Source organism: Bidens hawaiensis, unplaced genomic scaffold (assembly GCF_021521415.1).
Source record: "Bidens hawaiensis isolate Kalapana, Puna unplaced genomic scaffold, B.hawaiensis_p1.1 tig00041444_1, whole genome shotgun sequence".
Lineage (NCBI taxonomy): Eukaryota > Viridiplantae > Streptophyta > Magnoliopsida > Asterales > Asteraceae > Bidens > Bidens hawaiensis.
The window spans coordinates 103,483-121,202 of NW_027497336.1; the positions used below are offsets into that span (position 1 = coordinate 103,483).

General features: G+C 39.3%; 1 protein-coding gene across 1 annotated transcript; it reads left to right on the plus strand.

Annotated features, from left to right (window-relative positions):
* The first annotated feature begins 8,001 nt into the window (after positions 1-8,001).
* LOC143592929 (7-deoxyloganetin glucosyltransferase-like) lies at positions 8,002-11,823 on the plus strand. The gene is made up of 2 exons (XM_077072707.1): positions 8,002-8,584; positions 10,861-11,823. The coding sequence occupies exons 1-2, from the start codon at positions 8,080-8,082 to the stop codon at positions 11,796-11,798; spliced, it is 1,443 nt and encodes a 480-aa protein (XP_076928822.1). The 5' UTR covers positions 8,002-8,079; the 3' UTR covers positions 11,799-11,823.
* Positions 11,824-17,720: the final 5,897 nt, after the last annotated feature.

A 17,720-nucleotide genomic window follows, 5' to 3' on the forward strand; every position in this document is an offset into this window, starting at 1 on the left:
TCATGGTGGATGGCGAGGGCATGTCAAGGATGGCCTCCACCTTCTCAGGGTTCACCTTGAAACCATCCTTGGTGACCATTACACCTAGAAATTTTCCCTCTAGTACGCCGAAAGTACATTTGCTCGGATTGAGCTTCATGTTAACTTCCTTTAGGCGCCCAAGGGTTTCTTAGATGTCTTTGAGCATTTGCTTTTCCTCCCTGCTCTTGATCACCAAATCATCCACATAGAATTCTAGGTTTCTTCCGATTTGCTCGCTGAAAACGGCATCCATAAGTCTTTGGTAGGTGGCGCCCGCATTCTTCAAACCAAAGGGCATTTTTGTGTAGCAAAAAACACCCTTGTCGGTTCTAAATGCGGTCTTGTCCTCATCTTGTGGTGCCATTTGAATCTGGTGATAGCCTTTGTAGGCATCCAGGAAACATTTTAGCTTGAATGGCGCCACGGAGTCCACCTTTGCGTCGATGTTTGGGAGAGGGTAACAATCTTATGTGCATGCTTTGTTGAGGTCTTTGAAGTCAATGCACATCCTCCACGACCCGTTACTTTTCTTTACCATCACAGGATTGGCTACCCACGTCTGGTATCGTATCGGGCGGATGATGTTTGCGCGCAGTAAATCCTCAACCTGCTCATTCATGGCCCTCGCTTTCTCATCCCCCATGACTCTCTTCTTTTGAGCAATTGGCTCTACAGACTTGAAGGTGTTGAGAGAATGCTGCGCCATGTCTCGCGGAACCCCAGTCATATCAGAGTGTTGCCACGCGAAGACCGACATATATGCTGTGAGCAATCTTTTCATTCTCAACCTCGTGTCGTCTGATATCGTTGCGCCAATTGTGATCTTCTGCTCCGGGAATTTTGGGTTGAGAATCCATTCCTCTGGCGCGTTGTCTGCAATTGGATGTTTCATTCTCCCCTCCCGCGGAGCACTTGTCACTGCGCACAAATGATCTCTGTATACAAAAGTTACACCTGTTGGTGTTGGGAACCCCAACGCGCCGTGCGCTGGCGACGGTATGGCGTTGAGTTGGGCAATCGTTCCCCTACCCAAGATCATATTGTGGCAAGAGGTGGTGGGCAAGACCAAGAAGTTGACAACTTCGGCTCGCTTGTGTTTCTCATCCCCCATAGTTAGCTCAAAATGTATTTGACCTAGGGGATGAATGATTTCATTTGAAACACCAGAGATTGGTGCATTCACAATTTCAAGCCTTGCTTGGTCTGCCGGATCCAGTTTTCTGAAACATTGCTCATACATGATGTCCGATTCGCTGCCAGTGTCCACCAGGACTTTTGACACTTCGTAATGAGCAATGTGTGTAGTGATGATAAGAGGACTGCTGATGGAAGGGCCTCCCCTGATTCTTGGGAAGATGACTTGTTGCTCTTGCCAATCTCCTTGGATTTGCGCGCTTCTCTTTCTTGATGTTTGCCCTTGCCTTCCTCCCTCGGCTACACAGATTCTTTTGTACTTTTTGCTGGCTGAGGCTCCTGATTGTTCATTTTCTGGTGTTGAGTTTTTCACCAGGTGAGCCAGCTTGCCTGATTTCACGTCCTTTTCAATTGCATCTTTCAAGTGGTGGCATGCATCAGTGTTGTGCCCTGTGGACTTGTGAAATTCACAGTACTTGCCACTGTCTGATGGTCCCTTGTAGTGTAGTGGCTTGGGGCTTTTGAACTGGACATTCTCAGTGCTTAACACCTGTGAAGGCGTTTTAGTGAGGGGAGTCCATATTCTTGGCAGAGGTCTGCTAGGATCTCTGCCGCCTTCCTTCTTGTCACCCTCCCCGCGATTACGAACTTCTTTTTGGGGCTGGGGTGAGCTTGGTTGCGCCTGCTTTTCTGCGGAAGAAAAACTGGTTGGTTGCAACCTGGACCATACAGAGTTCTGTTTGCCCCTCTTTTCTTTGCTGCGCGGTGACTCAGCTTGATGCGCTCTTTCTCTTGCCCTATCTTGGGCAATTTGTTTTTCATTTCTCGCGAAAACTCGCGATGCTTCCATTAACTTGGCCCACGTGGTGGGCATGCCATCTCTGCTTACGAGAGCTCGGCGGAGTTGATCACTGCGCGCGCCTTGTATAAAGGCCACGCGCAATAGTTGCTCAGTGATACCTCCGATTGCCAGAGACTCCTGATTGAAACGAGTGATGTAGTCTTCAATCGTTTCATCATTCCTGCGCACGCAGTGCATGATGTCATCAGGGTCGCGCGTGTGTCTGCGCTGCTGTACGAAGTGGGCTTGGAACTTTTCCAATATTTCCTCAAACCCATCGATTTGCCCAGTAGGCAAGCTTTCAAACCATACACGCGCCGCGCCCGTGAGGCAGCGAGCAAACATGTGACACCATGTTGGCATCGTCCAGCTTTCTAGGTTTCCAGTGTTGTAAAACCCTTGTAAGAAATCGTCTAGATCTGTTGTGCCGTCATATTTACCCAAACCACTTGGCATCTTGGTCTTATGCTGGATGGGGGCCTTCGCGATGCGCTCAGTGAACTTTGAATGTTTCACCAAGATGGCTGGTCTGTACGGTGTGGTTACGTCCACTTGCCCTCTAACTGGTGGGCTGTACGGTATGTGCAGATCCAGATCGGCTCTGGCTCCAGGCGCCATGTTCACAGGCGCGCGGAGCTGTGAGCCTCCTGCATGAGTATCTCGCGTCTTCCTCATGCTGTGCACTTCTTCATCACTGAACTCAGTGTGTGCAGTGTGAACAGAATGTCCTTCTTCCGGCGCGCGCGGCCTTTTTGTTCCATGAACAGTTTGCTTATCAAACGCTTGCCTTTGTGTTAAGTCGGCTAGCTTTTTCTATTTGACCATCTCATTGTACTTGTCCATTAGACGCCGCTGCTCGTTTATGAGCCATTCTTTAGGATCATTTGTTTCATCTTCTGGACCCATTGGTCCCTTTTGTTTCGCGCCGGCAAGATTTTGTAACGTGAGATCGTCTGGAGGAGTTTCAGTCTGGCCGTGAGGAGTTGTGATGAAGGGACGGTTACTGGTGGTGCGCGTAGAATCACGCGGCCCCCTCAGAAACTGCTGTCCCTCATTAACATCCTCACGTTCAATATCCTCCAGAACTTGATCAACGTTATGAACGCCAGAAACCATGGTGATTTTTTTTTTATATATAGATCTGATGAGATCTGATTGCCGTTGTAACAGTGGATGGCGCCAATGAAGAAGCGTGGATCGACTCACTGGTAGACGATCTACTTTCCTCGGGTGTGATTATGCAATTTCACCGATGGTTTCTCTTGGATCTGGGTTCTTCCACCTACAAAATGAACAGCACCGTCAACTTACCCCTCAGAAAGGGACAGAGGGGTCCTCTTTGGGGTAACCCTCCGGTGTGAGAATAAGTATTTGTGGGAGAAGATAATAATATGTGAGAGTAAGGAATTTGGAGTGTATTGCTTAATAGCTGAATACTCTGTGATTGTATGTTGTCAGGTGATATCTGATTATGCTTCCTTGTGGAGTTGATGCTGTATTTATAGTGCTAGGGTTTCCACTGATTGGGCTCAGACCCAATTAGGGTTTTGTTGGCCTCCTCCAATTGCTTGGCGCCACATGTCCTTGGGGACACCTGGTGCTTTTTCATTGGTTGTAATCACGTGGTAGCACATGGTTTATGCTGAGTTGTCCACCTTTCATTTGGCAGCTGTCAACATCAGCATATTCTTATTCCTTAAAAAGATACCTTCTGGAAGGTTGTCTGACGTGTACAATCAAGGTTGCCCTAATCCTGATTTGGATAAGGACGAGGTTGATTATGTGCATGTGTGATATGCGCCAATCCTGAGGATGCGCGAGGTCTTCTCTTTATTCTCACGCGCAGATGTTTCATGCGCAGATGTGATATGCGCCGCGCGCTGATGCGCCACGCGCATATGTGATATGCGTGAGCATATGTGATGCGCGAGCATATGTGTGCCTGGGCATATGATGCCTGAGCATGTGTGGTGCCTGGGCATATGCTGCCTGAGCATGTGATGCATGAACATATGTGATATGCGTGAGCATATGTGATATGCGCCATGCGCGTAGGTTTTGGCTTTGTGCCTTCATAATGTCTTGATTTCAAGCTTCTTGTCTATATCTTGTGGGTTGACCCGCCTTGCTCGGTGTTGAGGCGGGTACATACCTCTTCAATATCAAAGACGTGTTCGGAAAAAATCATGTAAAATTGACAAAACGACATGTCGTGTGGTGAGGAGTCATTATCTACATATGAATATGAATGATGGCTAATGAAAGATAGTGGCTTCGGCCTTTCTCCCTCATAAATGTGAACGGTTATATGTTTGGTCCAAGTCCAACTATATTTAATCTATACATTTTGTTGTTATTATTAAGGACATGAGAATATAACATTTGAATTTTCTCAAGAGGCATTGATGAGTTTGTAAGCTTATTGTTAGTGCTTTAGAAACCGTCAAAGCCAACCGAGCCGTTCAAATATATATGGTCCAGTTCACGGTTCAGCTTTAATCGTTTGATGGGTTATAACTGAATCATGAAGCCATCCGTTCAAATTAAACCGGCCATTAACATTTTCTTATGTGTTTTCTTTTCATCTTATGAATATAAAATTATGTATATATAATTATGTATACAATATTGATAATCCTTATCATTTTTTTAGCTAAGAGTCTTAATAAGATAAAGTGACATAAGTTATTATCAAAAAAATAAGATAATGGTTAAAATATATATAGTTTATCAAACTATTATAAAGAAACTTTTTTAAAAACTGTGATATTATATTATATTTACTGTAAAAACCTATTGTTTTAAACTTTTGAATGTATACTATTATATTTGTTTATATAATATGAAAACTAAACAATTTTATTACAATAATAGTTTTTTCAATGTAAAGCTCTAGAGAAAATTTTATTGCCATAGAAAAGATAATTGAATTAAGAACCATACATTGCATGGTTGTACTTGTGGTCACAAATCACATTGAGATTGACTTCTTGATTGCCACTGAAGTTATATGAAGATGGGCTACCATTATGACGTTTGGCGTGGGCTCAATCTATTATACGGGTCAGGCCCATTAGATATTATAAAAAAACTAAGATGTGACTCCGTGTGGAGGTGAACAAATCGGGTTTTTTAAATATCTGGTTTCGGGTATAGACCGGATTCGGGTATGATCGAGTATTGGAAAATTGGGTATTGGCAATACCTGGTTCGGGTATTGCCTCTAAAATGTATCGAATTCGGGTCGGGTATAAAACCGGGTATTCTAAAACCATGTATTTGAATACCCTGTTATGGCAAGTTACTAATTTCATTACTCGTATAAACTTTTCATCTATGTAAAGTCTAAAAACAAGTTATATATTATAACAAGCGTAAGTGAGAGTGTACTTTGATGTGCATGAGCAAGAAGAAAGCCACCCAGGGGGAGTTCATCTTGAAATGACGGGTCAAAATGTGACCGAGTGTATTGGTGGTTCACAAGCCTTGACCTTTGATGACCTTGGTTCACGTTACCACACACATTGTGACCCTCGGCTCAATGCATCCCAGTTGTTAGAACTCGCCTTTATCATAGCCGTGTGGCTTAGAAAGCGAAGAATGGGAGCTAAACAATATTTGTCCCCTTTCTAGTTCATTTATGCTATTTAAGTTTTTGCTTATATGGATTTTTGGCTTGTTTTTTAATATAATTGAATTATGATATTGTATTGTATATTTTTAATGGAAAAGAATTATGATCTGGTATGTATATTTAATAAACGAAACAGCCATATAGTCATTTAAAAGAGTAAAAAATTATTACTAACGCTAATAAATGGTTAACCGGTTACTAACCTATTAAAAAAACCGGTTCTAATCGGTTTGTGTTTGAAAATGCCTAAACGGTCCCTAACCTACCGTTAATATCGGTTTGTAACCGGTATCTGGTATACCGGTTAATAAGCGGTTAGTTATTATTACAAGGTTTGATGGGTTATAATAAAGATCAGCCTAGTGTTAAATGTTGGGCCTTCTTGTAAGAGTTTATATCAGGCTATCAGCCCATTCTTCTTTAGCAGACTCACATCTTTGTTTTCGTTTAATGGGCCTGACCCATGTAACATTCGAGACGAATCTCACATCGTCCGTGCACAGAAAAGATACTTGGTTTATAAGTAATCATCCTGCCTCTTAAATCACTTACGTGTTTTGGGCTTTACACGAGTGGACGAGAGGAGAGCTTAACTGTTCACGCGCTTAGGTAATAGTAGCAGCATGATAGGTGGCATCTTGGGAAGTCTCCATCTGGGCAACCAAAAACAAATCCATAGGGCAAAGCAGACAATATTTATGATACGAGACGCCAAATGTTACAGCCCAAGTAGCATATTGAACCAGCCTATTGCATAAAAGTCTTCTTTGACTTCTTAATGGTTCAAGTTAGAGCCTAGAGATGCACAAAACCATTTTTCTGCCAAACCGGTTCGAGTTACAAGCCGAACCGGGGTTGTCAACAAAAATAAAAAATCGGTTGGTGAAAATCAATTCGGGTTATAAACCAGCTTAGGAGGAAAAATGTTCAAACCTATCAAACCAATTGGGGTCGGGTTCAAATTGGTTTCAAAAAGAAGTTCTCGGCATGTTTTTCAAATTGGGTTGGGTCCAAAACCGATTTCAGAAAAAAAGACTACGAACTAGTATGTGAACTGATGGGTTGGGTTGGGTCCAACTGGTTTGAGCCTGGTTATAAATTAGTCTTTTTATACACGAAATACATTTCTACTTCAAGTCAACACAGATTAAACACGAGCACAGAATCTGGTCCAACAAATCCTTGCCACGTGCCAAAAACGCTCGCTCCTTTGATTCCTAGAAACAAGCCCGGTCTAGTAGCTTGGGCTTACATAAGATAAATAGGAGAAGCACACAAAAGGCTTATAATCTCTATTAAATATAAAAATATTTACATTGCTACACGATTAACCCTTTAAACAAACATATTCAAATATACTTTTAAAAATTGAGAAAATCAAAATTAGAAAGATGAAATATAAAATATTATTTTATATGGAGTGTTTGCACTCAACAGGATAATTGAAATTTGCAAGGCCCACTTTATCAACTTGCACATGAAAAAGACCAGTAAGCAGTAGCACGATAAAAAAGCAAGATAGTAACTTTTTTAGAAGTCATGTTTGTATTTGTATTTCACAATAAATCATAAAAAAAAAAGAGTTTTCTTAAAAAAATTTTCTTTTTAAAAAATTACAAAGGTATTCACTTTCCTGATTGTATACATATATAGGTATTTCACTCTCAGACTATCGTTGTGGGCTAACTAGGGGCGTCAAGGGAGGGTCACGTCAATTCTTTAACACCGAGCCAGGTGACTTGACGTTTTAACTAGCACATAGTAACTAGCCCACAACACATGGTCTCGTAGTTATATAGTCACAACCACAAGATCACATGTTAACTTTTACTCAGAAAACAGAATAAAAGATGATGTGCAACCTTGTTATCATGAAATATGAGGTGTAAAATAATTTGACATTATATCACATTACCACTTAAGGTTAGTTCCATGCCCATACGAATTTAGTTTTTATATAATCCTTAGGCTGTTCTCTAGGGTGTGGGGCATCGAAGCCCCTCCACACTGTCACGTCATCGCCACGTGAGCACGGGGGGGGGGGGGGGGGCTTCGATACTCTTCTCCATAACGTCCCGATGTGGTTTAAAGTCCCTTGGACGCCTCAACATATATATATATATATACATATATATATATATGTGTATGCATGAGAGGGAGACATGCCCCACCACTTCCTTAGGCGCCCATCGTTGTGAAGCCGGGCCCCCTTGAGCCCCTCCCCCCCACCACCACCTCCCAATTCGCCCCTCTGCAGTGTGCAGGGCTTCGAAGTCCTATGGAAGCCCCCAATAACGCCCATAGCGTATGTTCTTATTGTCAATTTTCTACGCCCTTTAGTCAATATTGATTTATGTGAACAACTTTGTCTTCTTGTATATATCCTATCCTCATCCCTATAAAACAAACAAATGTGTGTGTGTTTGTGACATTGTGTAAATTAATCTCTATGGCTTCTAACCAACAAAACAAGCCACATGCCATATTCATCCCAGCTCCAGCACAAGGCCACCTCAACCCAATGTTAAAACTAGCCAAACTCCTCCACTCCAAAGGCTTCCTCATAACCTTTGTCAACACCGAATTCACTCACCGTCGTCTCCTAAAATCGCAAGGCTTCGAATCCCTTAACTCGATCCCCACTTTTCGGTTCGAAGCGATTCCTGATGGCCTTACACCGCCCGAGAACACCGAGGTGACACAAAATGTGTATGACATATGTAGGTCCACACAAGAAAATTGTTTAGAGCCATTTAAAAGGCTTGTTGTTAAGTTGAGTGAGACGTTTGCACCGGTGACATGTATAGTGTCTGATTTGCTTATGGGGTTTACACTTGATGCTGCTAAAGAATTTGGTATTCCTGAGTTTATGTTTTCTACTGGTGGTGTTGGTGCTTTGTTATGTAGTGAACAATTTCCAAGTCTACTTGAGAAGGGGTTGATGCCACTTAAAGGTAAGTTGAACCTTTTTCTTTTTTTTTTTAGGTTTTTCTATGATGTTATTAGTTGTGGTTGATAGGTATTGGGAAAAGCCATAGTATGGTTTGTATTATATTATTTTGATGGAAAGACAAGCAAATTTTGACTACGCAACCAATATAACTATAAAAACACGTGAGAAGGATAGAAAATATATAATATAAGAAGTGGATGTGTGGTTTAGAAAAAAGGAAAAATCTAAAAAAACAAAACTAAAAAAAGATAAAATAAAAAGAGAAAATTACTGTTTGTGTCCCTGTAGTTTATGGTCAGAGTCACATTGAGTCCCCAAGAAAAAAAATGAATTGATTGGGTCCTTGTGGTTCCAAAAGTGACCCGAATGAATCCATGCCGTTAAGTTTCCATCCAAAAAAGAGTTGAAATTACCAATATGCCCTTTCATAAGATTCATATGAGTCCATGTGGTTTGTGGTCGTGCTCAGTTTTAGTCCCTCATTATAAATTTCCCTCCACACTATTTTAAAAAAGAAAACTAATCAAACTGGACTATTTTTTTTAACAAAACTAATCAAACCGAACGACTTTTTTAACATAAACTAATCTATCTGAACTATTTTTTATCAAAACTAATTGAACCGAACTATATTTTTAACAATAACTAATCGAATCGAACTACCTTTTTAACAAACAAAAACTAATCGAACCGAACTTCTTTTTTTTAACCAAACTAATTGAACCGAACTACTTTTTTTAAAAACGAGTAGAACCAAACTAATTTTTGTTCAACTAGATTTTTTAAGTAGTTCGGTTCGGTTGGTTTTGTTAAAAATGGAGTTTGGTTCGATTAGTTTTGTTAAAAAGTGGAGTTTGGTTTGATTAGTTTTGTTTAAAAGAGTAGTTCGTTTCTATTAGTTTTGTTAAAAAAAAGGTAGTTTAGCTTGATTAGTTTAGTTATAAAAATAGTTCAGTTCGATTAGTCTGGTTAAAAAAAAGTAGTTCGGTTCGATTAGTATCTGTTAAAAAAGTTTTTCGGTTCGATTAGTTTTTGTTAAAAAAAAGTAGTTCGTTCGATTAGTTTTGTTAAAAAATAATTCGGTTCGATAAGTTTTTGTTGAAAATGTCTTGCGATTCAATTAGGTTTGTTAAAAAAAAGTCCAGTTCGATTAGTTTTCTTTTAGAAAATAGAATGTAGGGAAATTTATAATTAGGGACTAAAGCTGAACATGACCACAAACCACATGGACTCACATAATCTTATGAAAGGGCATATTGGTAACTTCAACTCTTTTTTGGATGGAAGCTTAACGACATGGACTCATTCGGGGTCACTTTTGAAACCACATGGATTCAATCAGTTCGTTTTTTTTTCTCGAGGACTCAATGTGACTCCACGGACGCAAACAATAATTTTTCTCAAATAAAAAGAAGGAAATACGCATTGTTTTTCTAAGGTGTAGGCATCAATAATGTCTCTGTAGGCCGGCTTCAAAAGAGCCTATATTTCAACGTATGGTCAGCTATGGAGGTGTACAAAAATGGTTATTTTTACAAACAAAAATGTTTGGTTTTTACATATTCTAAACCGGTTTGGGTCAAACCGTTGAAACCGGTTTAAGAATAGAAGTAGCCAAACTGATCCGGACCTGATTCGGGTCGGATTTAAACTGGGTTGACCGGTTTTAACCGGTTTAAGACAAGAAAATGATTTAAAAACCGGTTTGGGTTTGCTTTTAACTGATTCGGTTTGGTTTCTAGTTAACCGGTTCCGAACCGGTTTTTCTGTACACCTAACACCTCTAGTTAGTTATGGCGTCTACTTGGGTGGGCTTCAAAGTAGCGTCTTGGCCTTATCATTAGGTTTAGACTCCTCTGTAGCTTATGTATGACACATGTTGCTATATAATGGTGCAAAACCATTATTCATAAGATTCAAATGTTAGGCTTAACTAGTGTCTAGTGGAGGCTAAAAGAGATATTTGTATCTTTCTCGTTGAATATATATGGTTTTGAAATCATGAATTTTGATGCCTATTTTAGACTTTTCAATGGTCTAACTTGTCTATTTTAGAGATGTGCTAATTGTCATAAGAGACATTTACAAATCGTAAAGGGATGTTTTTACTAGAATATATATTAATGTGACAAACTTACTTGTATAGAATGTTAATCTCATGACTATGGTTTATTTAACATAAAAATAAAAATATTTCATCCTCGGTTAAAATATATATGCAATGTTTCATTTGAAGTAACAACTTTTGTAATAAATTTGTTCTATTTATTATTACAGATCCAAGTTATCTAGTAAATGGCTATTTGGACACAATAGTAGATTCTATACCAGGCATGAATGGCATACCTCTTAAATATATCCCACCCTTCATTAGATACATCAACCCTGGAGATGAATTCATGGTTGAATTCACAAATACACAAATCAAGAAAGCGAAAACGGCTTCGGGTATTATTTTCAACACGTTCGATGATCTAGAACACGACGTTTTGGACTCGCTAGCTTCGGTATTTCCACCATGTTATGGAATTGGTCCGTTACATTTACTAGAAAAAAACATAGTTGATAAAACCCTGGCATGCATCGGGTCGAACCTCTGGAAAGACGAGCCCGAATGTTTAAAATGGCTAGACACACAAGCACCATCCTCGGTTGTGTATGTAAATTTCGGTAGCATCACTGTCATGACACCTCAACAAATGGTCGAGTTTTGCTGGGGCCTCGCGAATAGCAAACATTCGTTTTTGTGGATAATGCGGTCGGGTCTTGTGGGGGGTGAGTCAGACGGGGTTCCACTAGAGTTTTTTCAAGAGACGAGTGGTCGAGGAATGTTGGCGGGATGGTGCCCACAGAAACAAGTTATAAACCATCCGTCAGTAGGAGGGTTTTTGACACATAGTGGATGGAACTCGACAATTGAGAGTATTTCAAGTGGAGTGCCGATGATTTGTTGGCCATTTTTCTCGGACCAGTTCCCGAATTGTTGGCTATGTTGCACGAAATGGGGAGTTGCGATGGAGATCGATAGCGATGTTAAACGGGATGAAGTGGAGAGGCTCGTTATCGAGTTGATGGCAGGAGAAAAGGGGATGGCGATGAGGAAGAATGCTATGGATTTGAAGAACAAGGCTAATGATGCAAGTAGTGTTCCTAATGGTTCTTCTGTGATTAAGCTTGAGAAACTGATTCATCAACTAAAGCTAGATCAACATTGATTGATGATTCATTAATATAAGTGTCCCTAAAAGTTTTATCTTTTAATTGCATGTTTATAATAATGTCATAACTAACAGACTCTTCAAATAAATCAAATACAAACAAACACATAATTCATAATCATACAACACTGCAACTTATATCACAAACGATTTTGATTAAATATTCTCTAACTTAAATTCTTCAGTAAGTATTCTCCAACCTGCATTAAATTTCTACGATAACCTGCATATGCGTATAAAATAGAAATTTGTAAACAACACATGTTGAGTGAGTAACACACCAGTTTAAATGTACATATAGTATATATAAAAATAAGTAATTGCAACAAGTTATATGCGAATAACAAATTAACCAAATGAGCAAGTATAACTGAGTTGTCGAGAAGCACAAAGGCTAACGACTGACGTATGATCATACTATTATGAGATTATGCTAGACCTCTCTGAATGCAAAAAACATATAAAGCAAGTAAGCACATAAACAAGTAAGGTATAAGCTGTTAACACATAAGAAAATAGTTGCAGTTTTGAGTATAAGTATATATAAGAAATATAATTTACGCATATGTCCCCAAAACGTGGAAAAACAAGTAAAATAGGGGAATGTGGTACTCACCTTAGCAATTAAGCAAGAGATAAACGAATGCGGTAAGAACGATAGTAAACAAGAGTCACACACTTCGGAAGTTATCGACGAGAAATCCTAAGTAACAATAGTTGTGGAGTAAATACGAATTGAATAAGAGTCCAAAACTAAATTGAGGTTCGGAATTCGATGATCGAGTGTAAATCTTGCAAAGGCTATTTATTAATAGATTTATTATTAATTTTATTCTCAAAGTTATATAATGTGATTTAATTATATAAAATACTTAAAATACTTAAATATATATATTTGTAAAACTTTATAGTTTATATAAAAAAGTTTTTTTTAAATGTTCATGACTACAAATACGTTTAATGTATTTATATATTACTAATAATAAATAATAGTTAATAATTAATAATATTTATATAAAATACAATATTTTATAAAATACTTAAACTATACTTTTAATACGTTACACAACAAGATTATATTAGATGTATATCTTAGATTCAAAACTCTTTTGAAATAATAAAACCTTTATAAATTTTAATAATCTAATATATATGCACATATTTATAAATATGCACACACACACACACACACATATATATGGTTCGGGAAGGTGATCCATTAATATGTCGGTTTTTAACAAAAATATGAATTAATTACTAAATTTATAATATAATTTACATGACTTAATACATCAAAATAACCATTTTAAAGGTATTAACCAAAAATAATATAAAAAAACGGGTCTGGAAAGGCTTGAAACCGCGCCCTCCAGCTCAACAATCCATAACCCACACCAACAAACAAACTACTCTGAGCGACTAGTTGAGATAAACTCATAATCAAAAAATATATAACCAGTCATATAAGGCCCCGTACCCGGTAGCCCTACTTTAGCGCCGGATTTACTCATATAAACAGTTCTTACAATCAGAGTTAATTAAAACTTTCGCGGAAACGTCAACTTAAATAATTCATTACAAAACATTAAATCTTTTCTTTGATACCATAACACAAAACATTATATTTAAAACATCTTTTCTTCCATCTTCGGATGCCAGCCTTTCAATCCATGCCATGTGCCATCCTCATGCTAGTTCTTTGGTCTGATCACCTGCGTGCATACTAAAAGTTAGCTACGCTGAGTGAGTTCTAGTTAATCAAGCAACTTATCATACAAACACTACATGCATCATATACGTATCCGAAGACACGTAGTCCACTATCTAACCTGCTCACCTTACCACTTAGCCTCTTATTTACACCTACCACTTTGCCACTTTGCCACTTTAATAACGTATAACGTTATGCCACTTTGCCACTTTGCCACTTTAATGACGTAGTCACGTATAGGCTTACCCAACCACGTACTATCGTCATGCCACTAACACTCTTACTAGACTCTTGCCACTTCTAACACACTCTACCTCTACTTGTCTACAACACGCTTCATATCATTTACATAATAAGCAAGTCACATCATAGCATTCATACACACTAAAAACCACTTGGCACTCACTATCCTTGGCGATACGTGCAATATCCGAAGATCGTTCACGTACCGACAAACATTATATAATAGCTACCTCATATAACATCTATAGCATACACTTACCACTTAAGGTAAGTGTATTCACACTTCACATCGAGTATGCACACAGCCCCAAAAACATAACAAGGAAGTGGGGCTAGAAACTCACCTGAACTTGGTTACTTCTTCTGCTACTGGTTATTCCTTCTCGAGCTGTGTGCGTCTAACTGTTTAATAATTGAATATCAAATACTACTCTAGCCATTCTCATTACTACTTAATTAGTCTTACGTGTCTAAGCCGATTTTACTTCATTGAATCATTACCCGGTTAGTTAATCGTTACTCGTTAATCCTTTAAGGGCATCTTTCATAAATTATCAAAGTCCAAGGGCTACTATGTAATTATATCAATCCTTTCTAAGTACAAGGACCATTATGTCATTATTCTAAACTTCTAGTTCGTTACTTTGGTCTTAGCAAATTAGACCTTCTAATTCGTTATCTTTGTTAACGAATGGTCTTAAAGAATTAAGGGTAATTCGTTACCCTTTTCCTTAACGAATCGGATAAAGAATCAAGCCTAGTTCATTAGGCTTCCTTATGCGAATCAGCTAGAGAAGCACCCTCTATTTCTCTAAGTTTCCTTAGCGAACTAGCTAAAGAATCACCCTATGATTCTCTAAGTTTCCTTAACGAACTAGCTAACGAATCACCCTCTAGTTCTCTAAGTTTCCTTAGCGAACCAGCTAAAGAATCACCCTCTAGTTCTCTAAGTTTCCTTAGCGAACTAGCTAACGAATCACCCTCTAGTTCTCTAAGTTTCCTTAGCGAACTAGCTAACGAATCACCCTCTAGTTCTCTAAGTTTCCTTAGCGAACTAGCTAACGAATCACCCTCTAGTTCTCTAAGTTTCCTTAGCGAACTAGCTAAAGAATCACCCTCTGGTTCTCTAAGTTTCCTTAGCGAACTAGGGTTAGGTCAGGGAACATTCCCTGACACCATTATCTTTTCCGGCGCTGTCATCGCCGGAAAACAGCGTTTTCACCGGAAAAACGAGATCTCACTCGTTCTTCCATCGTTTTCATCGTTTTTCGTCCCGTTTGATCCAGATTTGAGCTAGGGTGATCCCTAAACTCATCTTAGGTCCGGTTTATACCCGATTCCACCCGGATCTTGTGATTTAAACGGTTTAATGGTGTCAGCTCGTCGTTTCGTGACTAAATCTAACGAGTTTGTATCTCTACAATAACATACTATCATTACCTCAGGTCGGAACTCGGTTCTCGTTCTTCTTCTTTTTGGTTTCGGCTTAGAGAGAGAGTAAGAGTGGAATGAGAGAGAACTAAGTGTGTGTTTTGGGTGGTGTATGGAGTATGAGAAAATGAAAGATAATTGGTGATTTAATGGTATTTATATTTAGGGATCATGGGCTCAAGTCCATGGACTCTCCTTCCTTCTTTCATAACCCAAGTCCATAACCCATATCCATTAACCAACACTAGCCTGACCCATACCAACTCCTACTCTATTTATTTATTTCCCGATAACCCGAGTAAACTTTCCCTCTATTGTTAAATAATAATACAATTAATATTATTTTGGAAATTTCGGGATGTTACAAGTCATACGAATGAACTAGTTAAACTAAGCCCATTCGAAATTTTGCCAATATTGCCAAAGGGGTATGTTCACCGAGCCGGAGAAAAAACGAAATATGGGTCGAACCGCTGAATCGGATCAGAATTCGGTCTTGGAGACTTCCATACAATATTTTATACACATACCAAATAATCGGACGAATAATTATTCCCTGACGCCACCTCGGGGCCCGTCGAAATTTTTCCTGTATTGCTAAAGGAGTATGTTCACCGAGCCGGAGAAAAAACTGATTGGTGTTCGAACCACTGAATCGGATCAGAAATTCGGTCTTCGAGACTTCCATACAATATTTTATGCACACACACAAAAGAATCAGATCAATAATTATGCCATGACGCCACCCCGTGGCCCGTTCGAAATTTTTCCGGTATTGCCAAAGGGGTATGTTCACCGAGCCGGAGAAAAAACTAATTATTGGTCGAACCACTGAATCGGATCAGAAATTCGGTCTTGGAGATTTCAATACAATATTTTATAAATATACGAACGAATCGGATCAATAATTATGCCATGATGCAACCCCTGGGCCCGTTCGAAATTTTGACTGTATTGCCAAAGGGGTATGTTCACCGAGCTATTGAAAAAACTGAGTATGGGTTGAACCACTGAATCGGATCAGAAATTCAGTCATGAAGACTTCGATACAATATTTTATAAACATACGATAGAATTATACCAATAAGTATGCCCTAACGCCATCCCAGGGCTCGTTCGAAATTTTGCCAGTATTGCCAAAGGGGTATGTTCACTGAGCCGAAGAAAAAACTGAGTATGGGTCGAACCACTGAATCGGATCAGAAATTCGGTCTTGGACACTTCCATACAATATTTTATACACATACCAAATAATCGGATCAATAATTATTCCCTGACGCCACCCCTGGGCCCGTTCGAAATTTTGCCAGTATTGACAAAGGGGTATGTTCACCGAGCCGGAGAAAAAACTGAGTATGGGTTGAACCACATAATAGGATAAGATATTCAGTCATGGAGACTTCCATACAATATTTTATACACATACGAAAGAATCGGATCAATAATTATGCCCTGACGCCACCCCGAGGCCCGTTCGAAATTATACCAGTATTGCCAAAGGCATATGTTCACCTAGCCCGAGAAAAAACTGATTATTGGTCGAACCACTGAATCAGATCAGAAATTCGGGTCTTGGAGACTTCCATACAATATTTTAAAAAAATACGAACGAATCGGATCAATAATTATGCCCTGACGCCACCCCGGGGCCCGTTCGAAAATTTGCCAGTATTGCCAAAGGGGTATGTTCTCCGACTCGCAGAAAAAACTGAGTATGGGTCGAACCACTGAATCGGATCAGAAATTTTGTCTTGGAGACTTCCATACAATATTTAATACATATAAGAAAGAATCGGATCAATAATTATGCCCTGACGCCACCCGTGGGCCCATTCGAAAATTTGCCAATATTGTCAAAGAGGCGTGTGTTCACCGAGCCGGAGAAAACACTGAGTATGGGTCGAACCACAGAATCGGATCACAAATTCGGTCTTGATGACTTCCATACAATATTTTATAAAAATACGATAGAATCAGACCAATAATTATTCACTGACGCCGCCCCGCGGCCCCTTCGAAATTTTTCCTGTATTGCCAAAGGGGTACGTTCACCAAGCCGGAGAAAAAACTGAGTATGGGTCGAACCGCTGAATCGAATTAGAAATTTGGTCTTGGAGACTTCCATACAATATTTTATACATATACGAAAAAATCGGATCAATAATTATGCCCTGACGCCACCCCGGGGCCCGTTCGAAATTTTAACAGTATTGCCAAAGGGGTATGTTCACCGACGCGGAGAAAAAACTGAGTATGGGTCGAACCACTAAATCGGATCAGAAATTCGGTCTTGGAGACTTCCATGCAATATTTTATAAACATACGAACGAATCGGATCAATAATTATGCTCTGACGCCTCCCCGTGGCCCGTTCGAAATTTTGTCTGTACTGCCAAATGGGTATGTTCACTGAGCAGGAGAAAAAACTGATTAGTGGTCGAACCACTGAATCGGATCAGAAATTCGGTCTTGGAGACTTCCATACAATATTTTATAGACATCCGAAAGAATCGGATCAATAATTATGCCATGAC